The sequence below is a fragment of the Balaenoptera ricei genome, chromosome 12 (genome assembly GCF_028023285.1).
Source record: "Balaenoptera ricei isolate mBalRic1 chromosome 12, mBalRic1.hap2, whole genome shotgun sequence".
In the NCBI taxonomy this organism is placed as follows: Eukaryota; Metazoa; Chordata; class Mammalia; order Artiodactyla; family Balaenopteridae; genus Balaenoptera; species Balaenoptera ricei.
Window position 1 is genome coordinate 28,459,542 of NC_082650.1, and position 22,701 is coordinate 28,482,242.

At 35.2% G+C, this 22,701-nt stretch overlaps 1 protein-coding gene across 12 annotated transcripts in view; it reads left to right on the top strand.

Moving 5' to 3' along the window:
• The window catches only part of AHI1 (Abelson helper integration site 1), a 215,666-nt gene that overhangs the window by 32,594 nt on the left and 160,371 nt on the right, over positions 1 to 22,701 (top strand). For all 12 annotated transcript variants that reach the window (XM_059941146.1, XM_059941137.1, XM_059941140.1 and 9 more), the window contains exons 9-15: positions 1,908 to 2,003; positions 6,163 to 6,348; positions 7,515 to 7,667; positions 11,185 to 11,317; positions 14,287 to 14,410; positions 18,948 to 19,177; positions 20,769 to 20,875. In XM_059941146.1, coding sequence (XP_059797129.1) covers positions 1,908 to 2,003; positions 6,163 to 6,348; positions 7,515 to 7,667; positions 11,185 to 11,317; positions 14,287 to 14,410; positions 18,948 to 19,177; positions 20,769 to 20,875 — 1,029 coding nt within the window. The remainder of the gene's footprint in view (positions 1 to 1,907; positions 2,004 to 6,162; positions 6,349 to 7,514; positions 7,668 to 11,184; positions 11,318 to 14,286; positions 14,411 to 18,947; positions 19,178 to 20,768; positions 20,876 to 22,701) is intronic.

The following is a 22,701-nucleotide window of genomic DNA, read 5'->3' on the forward strand; positions in this document are numbered from 1 at the left end:
GGAGTGAGGTGACATCCCATTGTGGTTTTGACGTGCATCTTTCTGATGATGTTTGATGTAGAGCATCTTTTCACATACCTGTTGGCCAGATGTCTTCTTCAGAAAAATGTCTCTTCATATCTTCTGCCCACTTTTTAATCCGATTATTTTTTTTACTATTGAGTTGTAAGAGTTTTTTACATAGTTTGGATATTAGCTGACTTATTATTTCTAATTTTTTACTGCAAATGAAATGAAGGCTCAAAGTATGAAGTGATTATCCCAGAGTTACTCCAGTCTTAGGTGCAGGTAATTAGTATTTAAAGATAATTTGAACCTAAAATACCACATTTCTTTTCCCTACTTCATGTTATCTCTCCATAAGCAAAGGAAAGGAGAGAAAGCCTCTCCTCCAGTTTAAGCAAGATGGGGAATTTTAGCATGGGAAAAGCAAGGCATGACCAGAGCCAATAACTGATTTTGTAGAGTCACTTGTTTTTATGATCCTTAACTTTCAGATGATCTAGTGTGTTTATGGTATGAATACTCCACCATTTACAATTGTGATTATGTTGTATGATTTGTACAAAGCCATGCTTTTAAAAAAAATGATATAATTTGTATATAAAGGTACTGTTTCTTTGTCATAGAAATTTGTCCTCTGTTATCATAATATTCTTTTATACTCATTTTAATAATATTATGAGATTTAAGAAAGATAGGTTGTTGGATTATAAACACTTTTGGTTGATTGTTAAGGTTTGACATAAAATGTTATTCTCTACAAAACTAAGTTTTGATTTCAACTTTTTAACGGTGTATTGAGGACAACTTGATAATATCTATCAGAAGTTCTTAAAGCTATTATTCCATTTTCAGGTATTTCACCTAAGGGAAAAATGACAAATGCACAAAGATGTGTGTATAAGGATATTTATTTAAGCACTGTTTATAATAGCAGAAATTTTAAGGAAACAGATCTCTTCAGTTAGCAAGAGCTTTGGTTAAATAAATTATGGTTTTTATTAAATTTATGATACTTCTAATACAGAAGAATACTAGGTAACCATTAACATGATGGTATACATATGTATGTATTGACTCGAGCTGTCCACTACATATTACATGAAAATAGTTTGCAAATAGCGTTGGAACACACAAAAAGGTTTGGATACCTATAAACTAGATGTTAATGTTGATCAGCTATGGGTCTGGATTATACGTTTTTACTTTGTTATATATTTTTCTTATACTGTCATCATTTTTTTCACTGAGAATGTATTACATTGAAGACAAGTTGAAGTATACAAAGAAGAGGAATAAATGGAGTGCATATTATTTTTTAAGCAGTCCTCTACAAAGATTTGTTAAGCACCAGTAAGTGGTAGTCTCTGACATGTACCTAGAATACATGTAGTCTCTGTGGCAGGTTGGTTGCAAATCCATGAGCTTTAATATCCAGTCAGGATAGAGATATGAAAGGAGTTCTCTTGAGAAGCCTAATGACAACATATATCCAAAGAGAAAATACCCAATTTCAGGAAGCTGATCCAAGGAAGAACCCACAGATTAAGGCCATGAGTTTTTTAAACAAACAATTCTTTGAAGTCTGCGCTCATACATTAAAAAAAGAGCAAAGCTTAAGAATTTTGTGCCTGGTGTATTTTTGCCAGGACTATATTTGAGGTAATTAATGCTTTGTCTTGAATTTTAAATAAATCTTAAAGATTTATTGATAAAAGATAAAGTGGTCAAAAAATGGACCTTACTAACTGGATGAGTTAACTCAAGAGTGAGTGAGATGAGATAAAAATGTTTTTCTTCTCTCTAAGGGAAGATTTTTTAAATTTTAATAATATATTATTAGGAAATATTAAATTTTAGGTAACCTAGTATACTGTGAAGTAATTTTTTATGCTTATTTACAGATTCTTGATTTCTTAAGCATGGAAGAAATTAAGAACAACTCTGAAATTCGAAACCAAGAATGTGGCTTCCGGAAAATCGCCTGGGCATTTCTCAAGGTATGTTTTTCATCCATTTTAAACAATGTTTAAAATAATCTTCAAATCTGATGGGCTACTTTTTTCCAGGTCAGTTTGGTTTCATATAAGGAGTTATGATAAGGAGGTAAGATTGCCATGGTAAAGAGTTATTAATTCAAGCTCAGGTGATGCTCATTCAGATTCTTAACTATTTATTGAGTGCTTAGTGTGTGCCAGGTACACTATTTGGCTCTAAGGATCCAGCACAGAGAAAGACACACACAGCCCTGACCTCATTTATTCAACTCAACAAATTATTTATTATTTATGTGCCAGCCACTGTTCTAGTCAGTGAACAAAGAAGATAAACTCTTTGACCTCATGGCCTTCATATTCTAGCAAGAAAAACAGACATAAAACAATTGATCATACAACTTAGCATTTATTACAATTTTTATAAATACTCTCAAGTTGGATGGGGTAGATGATGCAAACATCCTGCGGGGTCAGGAAAAGGTCTCCTACAGAAGAGACATTGAACCTGAGCATGAGCTGGATGGCAGTAGTGGGGAAGAGAGGGTTCTAGGTAGAGGCTACAGGCTATGCAAAGACCCTGATGTTGGAAGGAGCAAGGAATACCTGGATAACCAAAAGAAGGCCACTAAGATTGGAGGACAGAGACTGAAGGGGAAATGGTGCCTGAAGAGCTTGCTGAGGTAGAAAGGGCCTTGATAATACAAGGTCTTTGAGCCATTATAGCAACAGGGCACCATTATAGACTTTAAAGAGTAATGGGAAGCCATTTAAGGATTTTAAACAAAAGGATGAAATAATCTGATTTATTTGTTAGAAAGATTACTTTGCTGAGTGGAGAATGGATTAGAGAGGGTACAAATGTATGTACTGGAAATCAAGGTAGAAAATTCTTGCTGTAGTCTAGGTATAAAATGATGGTGTCTTGACTAGGATGTTTCAGCAGAGAAGAAAGACGTGGATAGATTAATGTTTAAAAAGGGGGACATTTTACTTTCATAATTCTTTTATTTCTGACTTTAAACATAAATTTGAGTTTTAAAAAGTCTTGAGTAATTAACCTGTTTTGTATTATCTTATAAAACTTTTCCATTTGTGCATCCATCCATTCAACAAATATTTACTGTTTGAAATGTAAATGGTAAATAGTCTATGAAAGTAGTCTATGAAGTGCCAGGCACTCTGCTAAATATAGGGCATTCGTAGGTAAATTAGACATTGTTCTTGCCCTCCAGTTCAGTTTCTGTGTAAACGTATTACCTATATGATTATGTGCTATGGAGTAGATGCTGTGAAAACCCAGATGGGGCACTTAATCCATGTTGGGGGTTAGAGGCTTTAGGAGAGGTGCAGTCTGCTTGCTGAATGGCAGTCTGATAGGCTTAAGAATCACTTAGTCCATTGTACCTTCTAAAATCTCCCTTCTATAGAGGGGAGATTTCTCCCTTCTTCTGTTATACCTTTTTCTAGACCCCCTCTTATACTAAATGAAAAAGAAAAAGGCAAAAATAAAAACAAAAAAACCGCAAAAAAGGTCACTTTCACATAGTAAACATTGCCATCTTGTGGTCTTATTAGAAACTTTTCATTCGTTTTATGCTATGGTTTGTGCAGAACTGCAGTATTTACTGTAAACTGCACTTGGGAAACAATGTATTTCACAGCATTTTTACCTTTGTGTCATATTAATTTTTATTTATTTATCCACTTTATGCCATTGATATAAATGGCAGTCAGGAATAAAGTGCACATTATTCTATGTGCATCCTCTATTAGAACACATATCTCTTTCATTAGACTGTAAGCTTTTCAAGTCATTGGTGATTCTTTTTGGCCAATTTGTTGAACATATTTTAGTCCTTATTTTACCAGATCTCTTTGCATTTAATATATCACTCTTCAAACTCTATTTTATAATATCATCACTCTCCGCATATTAATGGCACATAGAAAGTGCTCCGTGCATGTCTATTGAGAAAGTGACATGAATCAAATTAAAATGCGAATGTTTTAAAACCTGTACCATTGGTTCCAGGACTGTCCTAGATAACTGTAAAGTTATCATAGTGGTCCAAATGAACCCCAAAGGACCTTTGTCCAGATTTAAATGAGACTTTATCCTAATTCTCAGGTAGAGGCACTTTTGATTCTTTTAGCACATGTATATGACTAATCTTTTAAACTGAAAAATAATAAAGCCTTATTTATTCAAGTTCCACTTTGTATGTTTTGTAATCATAATGGCAGGATCTTGGCTGAATCTTAGTTGTTTACTCATGCTAAGCAGCATACTAGTATAAACTAAATTGCCTGGTGAATATTAATACAACTTATGGAAAGTATGATTTAGAATCTGGGCAAAAAATATCTTTTAAAAATGATATTATTCCCTTATGATAAGCTTCAGGCAGATAGTAGTACAGTTTATGAAGGGAATCTCAACTGCTTAATATTTAATGACTGAACATCTCAATTGCTCAATTTGAAACTGTTTTTTTACCCCTCTATATCATAACATCACCTCTCAGCTTACGACCTCCATTGACTTTACATCTTCCCCTAAGAGGGGTAAGGAAAAGATGAGCTATGTTTTTTGCCAACTCTGTTTCTTTATTGATGCCTCATTCCTGAACGCACTGCAATCTGGATTTTGCCTCAGCTACTAAAGCTTCTCCAAACATATCACTATGACTTCTATTTACCAAATTATTGAACATTTTCTAGTTCTTCTTTTATCGCACCTATGTGCATGATATCACTCTCTTGAAACTCTTGTTACCTTGGTTTTCTTGTCACCATCCTTTCCTGATTTTCCTTATCCCATTCCTTCAGTTCCTTCAGTTTCCTTCCTGGTCTACCACCTATCTCTTTAATATCAATCCTACTCATGATTCCATCTTTAATCCACTTTTCTTAGACCCACTTTTCTTGTGTGTGCCTCAGAATTCAGACATTTCAACTTGGGTGACCCTTAGATATCTGACTCCCCCAAACTGAACATCTTCCCTAGATCTCTTACCTTTTCCCCATCTGCTGCTTCAGTTGGTAGCACCACCATCTGTCCAGTCTCCCAAGTTTACAACCTTAGAGCTGCCCTATCTATTTTGGTAGCCACAGGTCATATGTGGCCATTTGAATTCAAATTAATTAGCTAAAATTAAATATAATTAAAAATTAATTTCCACAGTTGCACTAGCCACACTTCAAGTGCTCAATAGTCATGTGTGACTAATGGATACTGTTTTGCATGGCACAAATAGAGAGCATGCCCATCATCACAGAAAGTTCTGTTGGACAGCGCTACCTTAGAGTCTTTCTTGATTCTTCTCTTTTTTACTTTCCAAGTTGCATGAGTCAGTAACAGTTATTAAATATTCCCTGTACTCGGTCCCTTCCTACTCTTGGAGTTTGTCAGCTCCACCTGCCTAAACTGCTGCAAAAGCTCCCAACTGTCTCTACTAATTTGTAAAGGACACAAAAGTTAGCAAAGGTATTTTCTACTTGAGTCATAGTCTAGTGAAAGAGGGCCTATTTTGAGTTGGTGAGATTATTTTTCTCATAAGAATCTCCATTTATGTAGCTGAAACATACGTTGTCTTATTTAATAGTTTTTCTTAATTGAATAGACCTTTTTAAGAAGGTAGACTAAAATATTTTAAAAATGTAATAGGGGGCTCAAACAAGTTTAAGTATCTTAATTACTTTTTAAAAATAATTTTGACTTTTTAAAAATTTAAACATCATGAAATTTTACCACTGAAAATCCTGATGCTGAACAAATGGGAAATTTGTTTCTGTGTTTAAATAATATGCATTTTAATCTTTATTACAGACAGTATTATTACAAACAAATGTGTATTGATCACCTCCTTTGAACAAAGTAACACCCGCCACAGTAATGTAAATGCTTTACCAACAGTCTGAAGTTGTATAGGGGAAAAGACAGCCATTAGGAAGATATTTTAAGTCATTTGGGCTATCATGTCAAAATGACCTGGAACTGTGCTTGACCAACTGTGTCAGTGTTCTTTCCTCTGCTTTACAAATCTAAAGAATTTCAGCATGCCATGTTAATCTTTTTAAAATGAGTTTTTGACTATATACTATTGCTTTATTGGATGTATTTTCAATGAAGGTAACATTTTATTTGAATTCTTATTTTAAGCTTCTAGGAGCCAATGGAAATGTAAACATCAATTCGAAACTTCGCTTGCAGCTGTATTACCCACCCACAAAGCCTCGATCCCAATCAAATGTCATTGAGGTTTTTGAGTGGTGGTCAAAATGTCCAAGAAATCGTTATCCATCAACGTTGTATGTAACTGTAAGAGGATTAAAAGTTCCAGAATGTGTAAGTTAATAGCACATGCAAAAAATATATCTTCCATTGTTGAGATTAAATGGTGACATGTTTCTATTTCTAAAAAGATAAAGTCTTTAGAATTATTTTAATAGACTTCTGAAATAGAAAGGGACCTTCAGAGATTATATATTAAGCCTGTAATAGCTGATACTTAAAAGATACTTAAATGAATTTTAAGTACTAAGTATAGATTTCAGTTTTAGGAAAAAAATATTTTTTTAAAATAATACTGATCTTTAAAAATTAAAGATAAAAGAATGATTTAAAGTGGGAGCTGGCAAATATTTTCCATAAAGGACCAGACAGTGAATAGTTTAGGATTTGCAGGCTATACAGTCTCTGTTGCAGCCACTTGACCTTGCCTTTGTAACGTGAAAGTAGCTACATAGACATATGTAGGTGATAACTAAACAAATGGGTTTGGATGTGTTCAAATAAAACTTTATTTACAAAAACATCATCAGGCTACATTTGGCCCAGACCATAGCTTGCAGACCCATAAATTACAGGCACATTTTTTTACAATATTATTCAAATAATCAATAAGTAATATTTCTACTTCTGTTTTACATAGATTAAAATTATGAATATCTTAGCAAAGCATTTGTCCTAAAATGAGGTGAAACTTTTGCTTTTGTCTCATTGCTATAAGACATTTCAGGCCAGTTGCATATTCTGTAGTTGAAATTATAAAAAGTGACCATAGGGTTGGTTTCACTGGTTTGAGTGTAGTTAAACCTATTTTAAGAAATGGAGGATTTAAAAAACTTTAGATCTTTATGTTATCAGTTTCGTGATCTTCAAGCCAGAGACACCGTAGTACAATGTCAGAGCCATAATATAACATCTGGTAGGTATTGGTGAAGAGGCGGAAACAAAGGGACAGAGTTACTAAAACTATTTTATGTAACTATTGGAGTTCTGTTTTATTCCTTCCCACTTTTAAGGCTTTTGGGTTTAGGACTGTAATTTCAAGCAACCTTTATTTTATTTAGAATAGTGTACAAATAAAAGTAGAATTTTTTTCTGGATTACATTTTGAAAACATTTCCATATTATAATGTTTGTTTCAATATTTTAAAAACCATATATGCTAGAAAAGAGAAAAAGATTAACATGATATATACATTTTCTCATTTTTTATATATATTTAGATAAAGCCATCTTACCGTTCTATGATGGCTCTTCAGGAAGAAAAGGGTAAACCATTGTATTGTGAACAACACCATGAGGCACGTTCAGTAGACACAGAACCTGGATTAGAAGATTCAAAGGAAGTGGTGAAGTGGAAACGACTGCCTGGGCAGGTGAAGTGGTGTCTGACACTGGATTCATTTAGATATTTACTCATTTACCTTAAAAACGCCAACACCTCCTAGGGTAACTGGCTTCCTACTTAAAACTCTCAGATCATCCTTGTTTTTACCCATGATCTTGTCTTTCTATTAATTCATTTGGTAAATAATAATAGAGTGCCTATCATGTGCATAAAGGCCCTATCTTAAGTTCTTTAGTGACCTGGGGAGTTTTATTAGTTTGTCAGAGCTGCCATAAAAATATATCACAGACTGGGCCTCTTAAACAACAGAAATTTACTTTCTCATAATTCTGGAGGCTGGAAGTCCCAAGATTAAGGGTTGGCAGCGTTGATTTACTCTGAGGCCTTTCTCATTGGCTGGCAGATAGCTGTCATCTTGCTGCTTCTTCATGGTCTTTTCTCTGCGTGTGTGCATCACTGGTGTCTCTTCTTATTATCAGATTAGGGCTGTACCCTAGCAACCTCATTTTAACTTAATCAGCTCTTTAAAGACCTTATATCCAAATACTGTTACATTCTGAGGTACTGGGGTTAGGGTTTCAACATATGAATTTGGAGGGACACAATTCAGCCTGTAAATCCACAATTTATGGATTTGTGAACTTTTTTACAGCTCCTGGCTTCTTCCTGAGTCACATTTTGATAGAGATAGGTATATGTATATACCTTTACCACAAGTTGAGCTGTATTTAAGCTTTTTCTAAAGTTCTCTTACTTGGTTAGCATATTCTGTAGTGGCAAGAAGCATTACTGATAAAGTTTTGCAAATCTCTTGTTTCCGTAAAGAGTGGAGTGGTTCATTTTATATACTCAGTATATACAAAGAATGACTATTTTCCTAGACCTTTTCACATTCTGTTTTGCATCATATCTGACTTCCTTTTTGAGGCTAGTTTTACAGATACATCTTAAAATCAATTTTAAATACTTCAAACATAATAATATGGAGAGAATAATACTTAGACTGTGACCTTGGGGACCTTTCACGTCAGTTGGGGACATGGGAAGCGGTTACAGTGTCGTTCACTGTCAGGTATGCTGCAGAGAAGTCTTGAGGAAATATAGCTATAAAAATAGTTGTTTAGATCAGCAGTTCTCAAAGTGTGATTTGGGGACTGTTGGGAGTCCTGAGATACTTTCAAGGGGTCTGTTGAAGTCAGTCTATTTTCATAGTAAGATCATAATGATTCTAATGATTCCATAATGATTTAGTTTTTCTTTTTGACTTTCATTCTCTCACAAGTATACACTGGAGTTTTCCAGAGACTGAATGATACATGATATCACAAGAGAGTGAATGCAGAAGCAGTTATGAAATTCCAGCTGTCTTTTATTAAGCCAGATGTTAAAAAGATTTTCAAAAATATAGAACAATTCCATTTTATGTAGTTATTTTTCATAAAAAGAAATTATTTATGTTAACATTTAATGGGTTTGCTCTGTTGTTTATTAAATGATTAACAAATATTTTTAAAATTTCTCCATTTTAATTTCTAATATAAATATCTGTTTATATAGCCACATAAACAAAAGCTTTTTGGAGTCCTCAAAATTTTTGAAGACTGTAAAGCACCCTGAAACTAAAACAGTTTGAGAATTGCAGATATGTAGAAGGTGATCTGGAGTGGTGGAAGAAGGGTTCATTCAACAGGTTGGTGGAGCTTGAGATGGACTTTAAAGCATGGCCAAGTTAGGAGTGGGTGAAGAGGACAGGGAGAAATATTTCCTATTGTGGCAATGTTGTAAATAAATGGGAAAGCACCTGTTGTATTCCTCAGGCACTCAAAACTTGGCTGGCTGGAAACCCAAGTTTGTATAAGAGGTAAAGTGGTGTGATAGATTAGGCCCGCATTGTGGAGTGGCTCAAATGGTAGGTAGCCTAATATTTGATTGTGTGGGATTGAGAAATAATGGGAGGTTTCAGGTAGGGAGGAAGCATGATAACAATTGTATTTTAGGACAGATTAACGCTGGCGATGGCAGGTAGATCTTGAGGTAGGATACATCAGAATGAGAGAAAGGTAGCCGTTGCAGTCATTGGTGTGTGAGGTGAGAAGGGTCCAACCTTGGGGTATTGGTGGCAAAAGTGAGAAGTAAGAGGTAAATACAAAAGGAAAGACCTAGTGTGAGTTAGTGACTGACAAGGTAGTAAAGAAGGGGAAAGAGTTGAAAATGTTGAGGATCTTTATTGCTGTTATTAAACGTTCATCAAGTGCCTCTTCTGAGTACAGTGTCAGACTCTGGGAATACAAAGAAAATGATGGTGCCGTTAGTATTTTGGCTTAAGTGATGAGGCACAGAGTTTTCCTTAACTACATCTCCTCCTCTAAGAGCAGCAGCAAGTGGTTATGAAACTTCCTAACTTTTCCTTCAATTTTTGTCCTCTTTTTATCCCCCTTTCCCTTTTCTATATCATCCCAATAGAGAATGGAGGGAAAATGGTGTCTGATACATTATTGGCACCTAATAAATGTCTGTTGAATTTTTCGCCTTCTAGTAGCTGCTCATAATGCTGCCTCTTCATAATGCTGCTAAATCTTGATGCTACTTGTGAAAAACCTGGTACCAATCTAGAAAGCCGGCCCTTGAACCAATAGTCTTTGACTAGGCCCGTTAAGCTGGGCTTAACCCTCTGAATAATCCTTATTAGCTATATATAGTAATAATAATTACAGGTTTACTGTGATGAATATATAAAAAGACATTTGTAATAAAGTACTACATTCATGGCATATAGTAAGGGCCCAATATATGTTCAGTTGAACTTTTTGAATAGTAAGAAAGAAACACAGGAACTAAGGCTCACAAAAGTTTGAAAGAGAGAATTAGGACAAATAAAAGTAAGTAGTATTTTCTACAGCAGATAATAATGCACAGAAAGTTTTGGTTTCATCTGGTAATAAGGAATGAAACATAAAAATTATGAAGGAATTTTAATAAAATTAGTGAATGAGAAATCAATAGGAGGTGATTGATTTACTTTGAAAATACATTTTGGAAGGCAGTACAAATAATGGTTATTTTAAGAGAGAAAAAAAGAAAGAGAATGAATATTCATACATCATGGACTTCAGCTAGGCCTATATGGCATTTATAGACTCAGAACAAGTTTATGGTTCAGCAAAAATCACTTATTAGTTGCTGTCATGAAATAAGGGTGTGACATACATTCATTTTTGTGGCTGTATAAAAATAATGTGGTAGTGACAGCTTTAGAGTATCAGATATTGAAATTTTCTATTCATATTTTGGGTGAATAGTGCTAGTTAGGCATGGAGTATAAATTCACTTAATTTTCTGGAGAATTGAAACTGATTCTCTGCTTTGAAAGTAATTTACTATGGTTTTCCATCATTCCGCTTACTTGCTTTCTTCTTCCTCTGCATCACAGTAAAGGGACTTCTTAAAAAACCAGAAACTGCAACGGCTACAATAATGGAAGTTAGCAGCTAGCTTTCATATTTTAATGTTTCTTCATCCATATTGGTAAAATGTGTGTTTTTCAGGCTTGCCGTATCCCAAACAAGCACCTCTTCTCACTAAATGCAGGCGAGCGAGGATGTCTGGGTCTTGCTTTCTCCCACAATGGAAGAATACTAGCAGCAGCCTGTGCCAGCCGCGATGGGTATCCAGTTATTTGTGAGTAATAATCCTTCTGTTTAAGCGGATTGTAGTCTATACGGAGGATGTTTTTTGGGTTTTAAAATTCATTGAAATCTTAATTTGAGTCATCCACCAGTACGACTAAATTAAAATAGATTTCCTCAAGTAAAGTAACAATTCTTTTATAATAATTTTGCACTTTGCTATACAGTGTAGGTCCAGAAATAGAATGACAAGGATCAAATGAAGGATGATAAATTTATTTTTAAAACATTCAGGAGGTATTTTTTAAGCATTTTCTACTTTAAATATAGAAATTTTGCGACATGAAGGATTAATAAATCTCTTGACGAATTTTGATCCAATTTTAGTCAGTTGATAGTAGTGATAATTTGATTATGAAAGCCCTGAAATTTGTTATGTGCAACTAAGACCTGGCACAGCCAAATAAATAAGTATTTTTTAAGAAGAAAGAAAGAAAAACTTGAATTTAGATATACTTACTGCTTAAATCTCAAAAAACAAAAGAAGAATCTTTGTCGTTGTTTTTTGATTATGGTGTGTCTACTAGGAATTCATTTAGCTTATAGGATGTGCAGATTGATGTTTTTCACAAGTTTGGGAAGTTTTTCATCTTTATTTCTTTGAATGTTCTTTCTACCCCTTTCTATTTCTTCTCTTCTTCTGGAACTCCCATCATTTCTATATTGGTACACTTGATGGCGTCCTACAGGTCTCTTGCACCTTTATTCATTTTCCTTCGTTTGTTTTTCTTTCTGCCCCTCTGACTGCATAATCTCAGTTGACCTGTCTTCAAGTTTACTGATTATTCTGGCAGTTCATATCTGCTGTTGAGCCCCTCTAGTGAATTGTTTATTTCAGTTATTGTACTTTTCAACTCTAGAATTTCTGCTTGGTCTTTTTTTATATTCTCTATTAATTGGTAAGAAATAATTCTCACACCTTCATTCTTTAGATGTGGTTTTCTTTATATCTTTGAACATATTTATACAAGTGAATTTAAAGTCTTTATCTAGGAAACCAGTGTCATAGACAGTTTCTGTTGACTGCTTTTATTCCTATGTGTGGCCATACTTTACTATTTTGGGTTTTTTTTAGGGGTGTGTCTCCCTAGAAAATTGCATATTTTAAATATTACAATGTGGCAACTCTGGAAATCAGATTCCCCTCTTTACCCCCCCCTCCATCTGTCCACCTGGGATTTGTTGTTGTTGCTGTTTGTTTAGTAATGTTCCTGGACTAATTCTGTGGTCTTTATCCTTTGTCAGGTTTTACCCCTGGAGTCATTGCTTGGTTAGCTTAGTGGTCCACTAATGGTTAGAGAGGGATTTTTAAATGCCTGAGTGAACGGGTCTCCCAGCCTGTGCCAAAGTGCCGTGTGTGTGTGTGTGTGTGTGTGTGTGTGTGTGTTGGGATATGTTTTCAATTCTAAAATAGGGAGTTTACAACTTTGCCTTAGCCTTTACTTACTGTTTGCACAGTCCTCAGGGCCGTCACAGTAAGAGACAAGGCCTTTCAGGTCTTTCTTGCACAAGTATGTACACAGCCTTTCATGTGTATGTGTCCTTCTAGATTCCCCAGAATATATTGGAGCTTTTCAAAGTCCCCTATGGACATCTCATTCCTAGTTTTTCCTTTTGAATTTCTTGGTCAGCCTCTTCTTAGGTGCACCTGGTATCACTGTGTCAGATAGCCACACCACTGATTATTTCATGCACCCTAGAGTTATGGCTCTTCACACAGATCATGCTCAGAGCCAGCTCAGATAAAGCCAAGCCCTGAGAATGGAGCCTTTCCGGGAGCTGCCAAGCTGTCCAGCAGTGATAAATCTTGGAGATGGGGCTTTGGAGATCTTCAGGCCTCTTCTGCCCCATCCCATAGCTGCTAGGCTGCTGGTTTTCTTCGTAGTTTCAAGGCTGTTGGTTTTTAAGTCTACTTTGGAGCTTAGGAGAGGGGAATGGGAACAGGACAAGTTAAAACACTACAGAGCTCAGTGTTCTTACCAAGATTCAGCTGTTTTCTTTAATAAATGCTCCTCAGATTTTTGCAAGCCTTTCATTTCCAGAGTTCTGAAAAAGTTAATTTTGACAATTTTTGCCAGTGTTCTCATTTTTATGGGGAAGCAGATTTTCCGAGGTCCTTATTTTGCTATTACAGAAGTTCTTGTGTACTGCTTGATAGTTTAAAGAGCAGTTGGTTTTACCACTAGGTGGAAGTAGAGGCTTGGAAAGTATTTTCTGTGTTAAGTTGTTATCTTAGATTTCACTGTATATGTACGTAACATAGCCATAACACAATGCCTCGTTTATCAGATTAAATCTCTGTTCATTCTCTCACAGTAGTGTCTATCATTTTTAGTATTAGAATTTTTTTCTCACAATAGCACAGTTTAAATTTCTCATTGCTTCAAATAGTTAAATTTTGGTTGGAATTTGATTGATTTTCAGATAAAATAATACCTTATTCATGAAAGACCAAATTACAGAATCTTTGAAGTGAATTGCAATTTAAAAGTTATTTGAGGGACTTCCCTGGTGGTCCAGTGGGTAAGACTCCACACTCCGAATGCAGGGGGCCTGGGCTCGATCCCTGGTGGGGGAACTAGATCCCACATGCATGCTACAACTAAGAGTTCGCATGCCGCAGCTAAGACCCGGCACAGCCTAAATAAATAAATAGTTTTTTAAAGTTATTAATAAATTGATTATCAAAGATTATTACGATTGCTTTGAAGAGATAAGAATAATTGTTAATTGTAGCCCATTATAAAATTTTAGGTATTTAAATTCTTGTGTCTAAAGCAAGTGAAAACTTACTTTTAAGTAGATTTTGACATTTTTTAATACTGAAAATGTCTTTGGTGATAATATTCTTATAGACAGTGCTTACCTGATATACAAATTATTATAAATTATGAATTTTTAAGTTATTCGGTTAAGAATCCTCTGTCTGGAAGCGTACTAATTTTTGAATATTTTCATTAGTATATGAAATTCCTTCTGGACGTTTCATGAGAGAATTGTGTGGCCACCTCAATATCATTTATGATCTTTGCTGGTCAGAAGATGATCGCTATATCCTTACTGCATCATCTGATGGCACTGCCAGGTTAGTATACTTGAGAAGTACTTGCTGTGTTTGCTGCTTGCCCTCAAAGACAGCAGAGAGACTATAAAGTGATAGAACTACTCTTATGCTTCAGTTATGTTTTGCTTATCAAGGAACCGTCACAAACATGCATCATACAGACTCACTGATTAAATAAGAAGTAATGAAAACATTTTTCCTAAAGACATTCTGTTAAATATATTTCGTTTATGTAATATATAATGTTTCACTGTCTTTAAATGATCATTTTGTACACTCTTTGATTAATATTTTGAGATGAAGTTCTTAAACAACTGAGATTTTTCCTGGAATATAAACTCTTGATGGCAGGGATTCTGTCTCCACTGTTAGCTGGATGCAGAGGCCAGGACATGGTGCGGCTCAATGCACAGTGTAGGGTCAGTAAATGAATACGCACCTTATGTTTTAAGAGCTTAATAGATTGTCAACTATTTGCATTTTTCAAAATGTCAGTTTGAAAATAATTTAGCCCCTTCCAATTTAATAAGCATCACAATAAAATATTTTAAAAGTTACTTTTTTAATCTATTACATCTATTTCCTACCTCTGTTGTCTCTTCAGTATCTTTCTCTATTTATTTTTTCCTCTCATCTTAGAAGTATGTTCAAATCTCCTTATCTTAAGGAAATCTTTTTCTAAACTCCTCCTGCCTTTCAGGCTACCACATTATTTTTCTTTCTACCCCATCAAGAAGCATTCTACACACACTGTCTTTACTTTCCCCCAGTTAGTCTGGCTTTCACTTCCACCATGCTGTATAAACTTTCTTTGAGAGATCTGCAGTTTCTTACTAATTTTCGGATCCACTGGCTAGCTTTTGTCCTTACGCTGTTTGCCTTCACTGCAATAGTTCATTATTGAGCAGTCTTGAAATATTTACAAGTCATGGTTTTCATTGACAACCTCTTCTGTTTTCTTTTTATCACTCTGACCAATTCTCATTCTCCTGTTCCTTTTCTTCTGCCTGTTCTCTGTAAATGCTTATCCCCAAGATCCTTTATTCGATGTCTTCTGTGGTTTGGTGTGCTTATCCTGGTCTCTCTCATCTCCTTGGCTTTGACTCTCACTCATATGCTAATGACTTCGAGCTCCTTTTCTTCTTCCGAATTCATCTTTGTATTACACACTTCTGTCTGGATTGCCCAATGGCACCTCAAGTCCATAACGGAAATCACCAAATTTTGTTTTCCTTTTTTAGCCCTCATATAGTTTTTAATGGCATCCTTATCCACCCTGTCTCCCAAGCTGGGAACTCAGAGTAGTACTCGTGTTTCTTTTCTACATACAGGTAGTTCTAAAGTATATTAATTCTGCCTCCTAAAAGTCTCACATTCTGTCACATTCTTTCTATCCTCACTGCTGTTGCCTTAATTCAAGTCCTTGTCATCTTTTGCTTAAACTGTTGCTGCTAAGCTTTCCCAGTGTTCACCCTCTAGCTCCTCCATCCCTGCTATGCTAAAATTCTTTCCAAAACCATCTTTCATAATGTCTTGACTTTAAAAATCTTTGCGCTTTGGAAAATATTCCAGATCCTTAGCATGGCATGACAGGCATGACCCTCATTGACCTTCTATAGTCCCTTGTGCACATCCCATGTACCCTCCGCCTCACCCACACAATCTTTTCAAATACCTTTAGCATCTTATCTTCTTTGGCATCTCCATGTTACCTGTCGACTCTTCCTATGCTGACATGCCCTTCTCCCCTTCCTGCCCAACTCATTCACTCAACACACATCTAAATGCCTTTTGTAAGCCAGGGTGGGCTCATAGTCATCATTTAAAACCCAGCTCAGATTTTACCATTTCTTGAAGTCAACTTGGGTTTCCTCGCACAGCATATATTGTAGTAAAGGATCTTTTTTTCTTTATGTAGCTTGGAAGTTGATACTAATTTAGGACTCTTTACATCCTAAAAATATTGTTGTGAAGGATTAACTGAGTGAAGAGAGAAACATTGTGGCTAGAACGAAAAAGACAGTGGGGTTTTTGAAATAGCTGAAGAATACTTACACTGAATGAGCTAAAGTCAAAAGGAAGAGAACCAGAGTTGCTAATGCTCAGAAGTGGCAGGAGGTCGGGTCTCTGCCCAGGTCTTCTGTTATCCCCTGGGGTCACCGTCACCTGTTACTGTTAGTGTCTCCTGAGTAACTGTTTTCCATTGGTTAGCTCTCTGCTAGATGGGCTTAATCTAAATCTCCGTCTTTAGTTATCTTCAGTATAACCTGAGAACACTACAGATCAGCAGCTCCTAATATAATCAGAAAGACTTGTCCATGTGTAATGGCTCCCAAATAGACCCATAAGGCCCCACTCTGCCCTCTCTTCACACATACTGTGTTAACTTCGGAATGTTTTTTTTCTTTCCTAATTCTGATAATTTGTGTGTGTGTTCATCTGGTCTTTACAGATTTGTGTATCACTGTTCTTCTCTGTCTACGGTCAATCTGATTTTTTTTCACAAACCCATTAATACATTTCTTTTGATCTTGGATTCTACCATTGCTTGGGTGATGAAAGCCATCATTGATACCAATTCCGCTTTTATGTAAAAAGTTTTTTATTTTAAAATACTGTGTCTGTTCTAATTATATTGAGCTGTTTTTAAGGTACAGTTGCTTCATTTCTTCTTGTTATATAGTATTTCAGATAATGCTGCTAAGATTTATTAGCAGGCCACTGAAGTTTTTATCTTTTAGCATTCTCCTTAATATTTCCTCCAAATTAGTGATTTTGTTCTTTCTATAAGTACTGTATTTCATGTTACATATGTTCATTGAAAGTAATACTGTGGTAAAAATGTTTATGCAGTGACACACATGCTTTACTTTTACTTGAAAACATGTTCTTTCACTTCCTTCATTTATTAGTTTGGATTCTTAGTAATTAAAGATCATATCCTGTATTTTAAGCAGCTGCTGAGAAAACTTATAGAATGTTATTCTTGAATAGCAACTGTATTTTTTTTATAGATAATTTTGAAAAGGACTTAATTTGCTTCAGGTCTTAGACAGTAATTAAAAGGGTGAACTATAAATCCCCATATTAAAAAATTAATAAATTCTTCTAATTCTGATAACTTAAATTTTTAAAAATCGAGTGCTTCACACTCATAAAGCACCTGTTTGTTCCTAGATTTTGCCTATTTTTGCATATTGACTTGCAGAGTATCTAACATGATAGTTTAACTCTTAGAGTTTACTCTTGTCAAGACTGTAGCAAGGGCTTCCTTGGTGGCGCAGTGGTTGAGAATCTGCCTGCCAATGCAGGGGACACGGGTTTGAGCCCTGGTCTGGGAAGATCCCATATGCCGCGGAGCAACTAAGCCCGTGAGCCACAATTACTGAGCCTGCGTGTCTGGAGCCTGTGCTCCGCAACAAGAGAGGCCACGACAGTGAGAGGCCCACGCACCACGATGAAGAGTGGCCCCCGCTTGCCGCAACTGGAGAAAGCCCTCGCACAGAAACGAAGACCCAACACAGCCATAAATAAATTAAAAAAAAAAAAAAAAAAAGACTGTAGCAATAACAATATTAATTTCTTTTAAATCACCTATTATATAAAGGAAGAGATAACAAGAGTATTAAACATAAAGTGAGTGCTCAATGTTAGCCTGTTTTCTATAAAATATTGTAATGATTTTAATGTTATTTTAAGTATATAGTAATTTCAACGTGCCTTCTAAGTCTTTGAGATCTTTTTTTTTTTTTTTTAATTATTATTTATTTATTTATGGCTGCGTTGGGTCTTCGTTGCTGTGCACGGGCTTTCTGTAGTTGCGGCGAGCAGGGGCTACTCTTCGTTGCGGTGCTCGGGCTTCTCATTGCAGTGGCTTCTCTTGCTGAGGAGCATGGGCTCTAGGCACATGGGCTTCAGTAGTTGTGGCGCACGGGCTTAGTTGCTCCATGGCATGTGGGATCTTCCCGGACCAGGGCTCGAACCTGTTTCCCCTGCACTGGCAGGTGGATTCTTAACCACTGTGCCACCAGGGAAGCCCAGTCTTTGAGATCTTTATGTTCATTATCTATGCTTTGAAATTACAAATATAAAGTTAATAGAGTACCCTATTCTCTAAACCCTCAACTGTAAGCACTTTGGAAAAATGATATACACAGCCGAAATGGGAAATCATTGAAATTTCTCCCTCTATTTTATTTTTCACTTATATTGTATTAAATGCAGTATTTTACCAACTATTCAATGTGTTTACTCAATGCCAAAAATACGTAGGTTTAAAAAGTACAGATATATACAAGTACAGTTTTTCATTTTACAGTATAGATTACAATTAGTAGAGGAATTAACCATTATGCTTGAAAATAACTATAAGAAATAGCTTTGTCAAACTGAAAGAACTCTGGCTATCAAATAATGTCATCACATTATTTTTATTGTTATAAAATTTACCATTGGTTGTTGTCACTTGCTTACTTTTATAAAGTCCATTGCCTATATTGGTTCTTAGAGAAATGTCTGCCTTTCAGAAGCAATATGTAACTTTTTTATCCTTTTCCAGGATATGGAAAAATGAAATAAACAATACAAATACTTTCAGAGTTTTACCTCATCCTTCTTTTGTTTACACGGCTAAATTCCACCCAGCTGTAAAAGAGCTGGTGGTTACAGGATGCTATGATTCTGTGATACGTATATGGAAAGTTGATATGAGAGAGGATCCTGCCATATTAATCCGACAATTTGACACTCACAAAAGTTTCGTCAACTCTCTCTGTTTTGATATTGAAGGTATGTCCAAGAATATATTCCAGTTGAAGGCTAGTTACATGAAGAATTTTAAAAAATTTTCTGTTTCACTAGGATAATAATTATTTAAGCTTGAGAGTGACTTTATGTATCAGATAAAATTAAATATGTTTGTGCATATTTAGATTTATGCATATTTTGCAGATCATATGATAGAACTTGGCATAAATTTGGCACTGAGGGAACTGTTAGTTAATTTTGAAGTCAATAAATTTCTAAACATTTTGATTCAACTAATCTTTGCTGTAACAACCAGTCCTGTTCCAAATTGCAAAATATATTTCATTGGATTGATGATTATTCCCTAGTAGGTTTTTTAAAGGGCCGTTTTATGTAAAGGGTAAAAATGAGGAAGATGGGGGGGAAATCCCAGAGGAATATTGAAAATATATATTTTAAATGTAGCAACAGGATTTTTTTTTTAAGTACAGAAACATATAGAAGGGAGATTTGCAATTATTTAAAGGTTTAATCTTAGAATATGAGTATTATGGATAGTGTTTTAAGGACATAAAATATAGATTATTTTGTCAGCTGAAAGAATAAAGAAATTCATTATTAAATAGTCACCTTTTCTATTATTTCAGACACTAGTTGTGTATAGCTATAATTAATTAGTATGGGATCCAGATCAAAATGATAATACTGCTAATGTACTCAGTTCAACCATAAGGATGTTTATAAGTAGGAACCCATTCAGGAAAGGTCAACCAAGGATAGGAAGGCGTCTGAAAATTCTGTCATAATAGAAGTAGCTCAGATTATAAAAGAGAGATGAAGAATTTCTTCAAATATTTGGTTAAGATGTGAAGAAAAGAGAAGTCCTTCTACGTTGCTCTGTAGGTAGAAGTAGGGCCAAAGCTGCAGGAAATAGATTTTCTTTGCTCAGAATTAGAAAGAACATTCTAATATATAGAGCATTTCATCAGTTGAATAAGCTACTTTTGTGTAAAATATTACATTCACAGTTGCTGAACAACCATCTGTTCATAATGGTTTGTAAGATATTCCTGACGGGTTATGAAGTTGAAGATGATCTCTGAGGTCCAATTCAACTGTAAGATGGTTTGACTCTAAGAAATGATACTGAACTGAAGCACCTGTTATTTATTATTTTATTCATTCCCTGGTCATTTATTGAGTTCCTACCAGGTCTCAGGCATTATGCTAACAGTATATATTAGAGTATAGGTGTTTTTCCAGGAATGTAAAATAGATTATATAGGTTAATAAAGGTGAGCAATACAGATCATATTGGATATTTCAAATAATTTGTTTAGCTTTGGAATTTGAGCCACGTGCACATAAACTGAGGTGCTCATTTCTTTTTGTATTCAAATTCAGGTAGGTGACAAAGGGAAATAAATCATCAAAAATAATTCAAAAGGGTGAAGAATTCATTTAAAGATAATTGGGATCTGATTGTTTGCTGTTTGGACTTTTTTAAAACTGTAATGCCTTTTAATAGCCCTTCAATTCTTTGTTTTATTGGGATGTGTTTTCCCAATTTCATAATGTTTGTTTCAAACTCTGTGTGACATTTATATGTAAGTAATTTTATTTTTTTAAATAGGTAATCACATGTATTCAGGAGACTGCACAGGGGTGATTGTTGTTTGGAATACGTATGTCAAAGCTAATGATGTGCAACACTCAGTGCGTCACTGGAGTGTAAATAAGGTATAGAGCCATTTCATATTTGGGGATTTAATTAAAGAAATGGGAAAAAAAAATTGAACCACATGACTTGAAGATGTCAGGACAGATTCACTTTGTTATAAAGCAGAAACTAACACACCATTGTAAAGCAATTATACTCCAATAAAGATGTTAAAAAAAAAAAAAAAGAAAAAAAAAGATGTGAGGACATTCCGTTCGTTCTTTTCAAAGAAATTAAGGTTTTCTCAGTCCCTGAGAAGTCAATTATCATGTCTTTCTGATGGCTAATTGATAATATAGTGACGTAGTGAAATTTTCTTCATTTTGGCCAGGCTTTTGTTTCTTTTTTTTTGAGCCCTAATTTGCCCTATGGTATTCAGGGATCCATTACTGAAGTTTATGCAAAATGAGGTATATGTTATATCACCATCTATACATAATAACTTACATTTTCTGCTATTCAGATTCTTTTTTTCTTGGTCTCATAACATCACTAAAAACACTGTGTTCAAGGTTTTGTTAACAGTGCTATCCCTCAAAATTATGTGATCAAGATTATATAAATATGAGAGGGCTTATCATTTAATCACAGTAATTGTTTCATTTGAAATATACTAAATTGACAGAAACAAATGAATGATCTCATTTTTGAAGCAGAGTGTTTTAAAGATGGCTTGTATACCAAGCAACTTTGTTGGTGCATATTTAGTATGTTTAAGTTAAAAATACAAAATGAATCATTCAACCTGAGTTGTTTTTATAAATATTGATATAGTTTTTGTCTTACATGCTATACCTGTGTTCTTCAGTTTTGTTCTTCTTCATAATAGATTATAATTGTCCCTGTTTGAAAAAAAGACATTCTACATGAAAAAGAATTTCCAGGAACTTTAGTTAAATCTGTTGAGGCTGTCAGACCTGTTTAAAAACCAGTCTATTCTATTTTTAGTCATTCTCATCTAGTCTGTCAGATTAATGAATGATGGCTTGGGATTCATGTTGTAGCCTAATTTCACACACTTTGAAAAGAACTTTCTAATTACTTACATATTGATACCTAGAGGATTGGCAAGGCTCCAAAGGCACCATTTCTAATCATTTGAGTCTACAATGCAGAGCGTATTATTTGTATTAAAAATCATGTATTTCTTTACCTCAATATAGTAACCAAAAGGCAAATATACCTTGGAAATCTGCCTCCTGGTTGTTACTTGAGACAGTCGAAAATAGAAAGTTAGGAAATGAGCTGGGATGTCTTTTTAGTAGCTTATGTCCTAGGACAGATGGGAGACTGCGATTTCTTACTTGGTTCTCTTCAACCAGCAGTGGGGGGAGGGGTGCTGGGTTATACACATCTGTCCCTGAAGATGAGGTGCCCATGTGCTATTGCACACAGTCCTTGGTATAGGGCATGGTCTTTAGAACTAGGGCTTGAGCATGAATATGATAAAAATATGAAGGAACTCGTTAACAGATACTACAAACACTGAATCTACCAGCAGCTTTCTCAAACCTGTACCTAACACTTAACTTGTTATGCAGCCCTGGTTTTGATTTTGCACCTTTGCATCTGTGTAAGTGTTGCTCCAATTGCTCACACCTTCAGCAATGCATCTCCACCTCCAAATCGTTGTAGTTGGGCTCAGTAAAATCCCCATCTGTGGTATCAGTATTTGACTTTATTCTGTAACTTGTAAAAAGCTGACAGCAGGTTTTAGCACCAAATAGCAGTAGGAGGGGCTCAGCTGCTGATACTAGGATTGTAGCAGTTTGTACCCCACCTCAGCTGGTGCCAACCCGCCTCTGAAGAGGAGACCCTCTAAGAGAAGCGAGCAAGAATAAGGGGT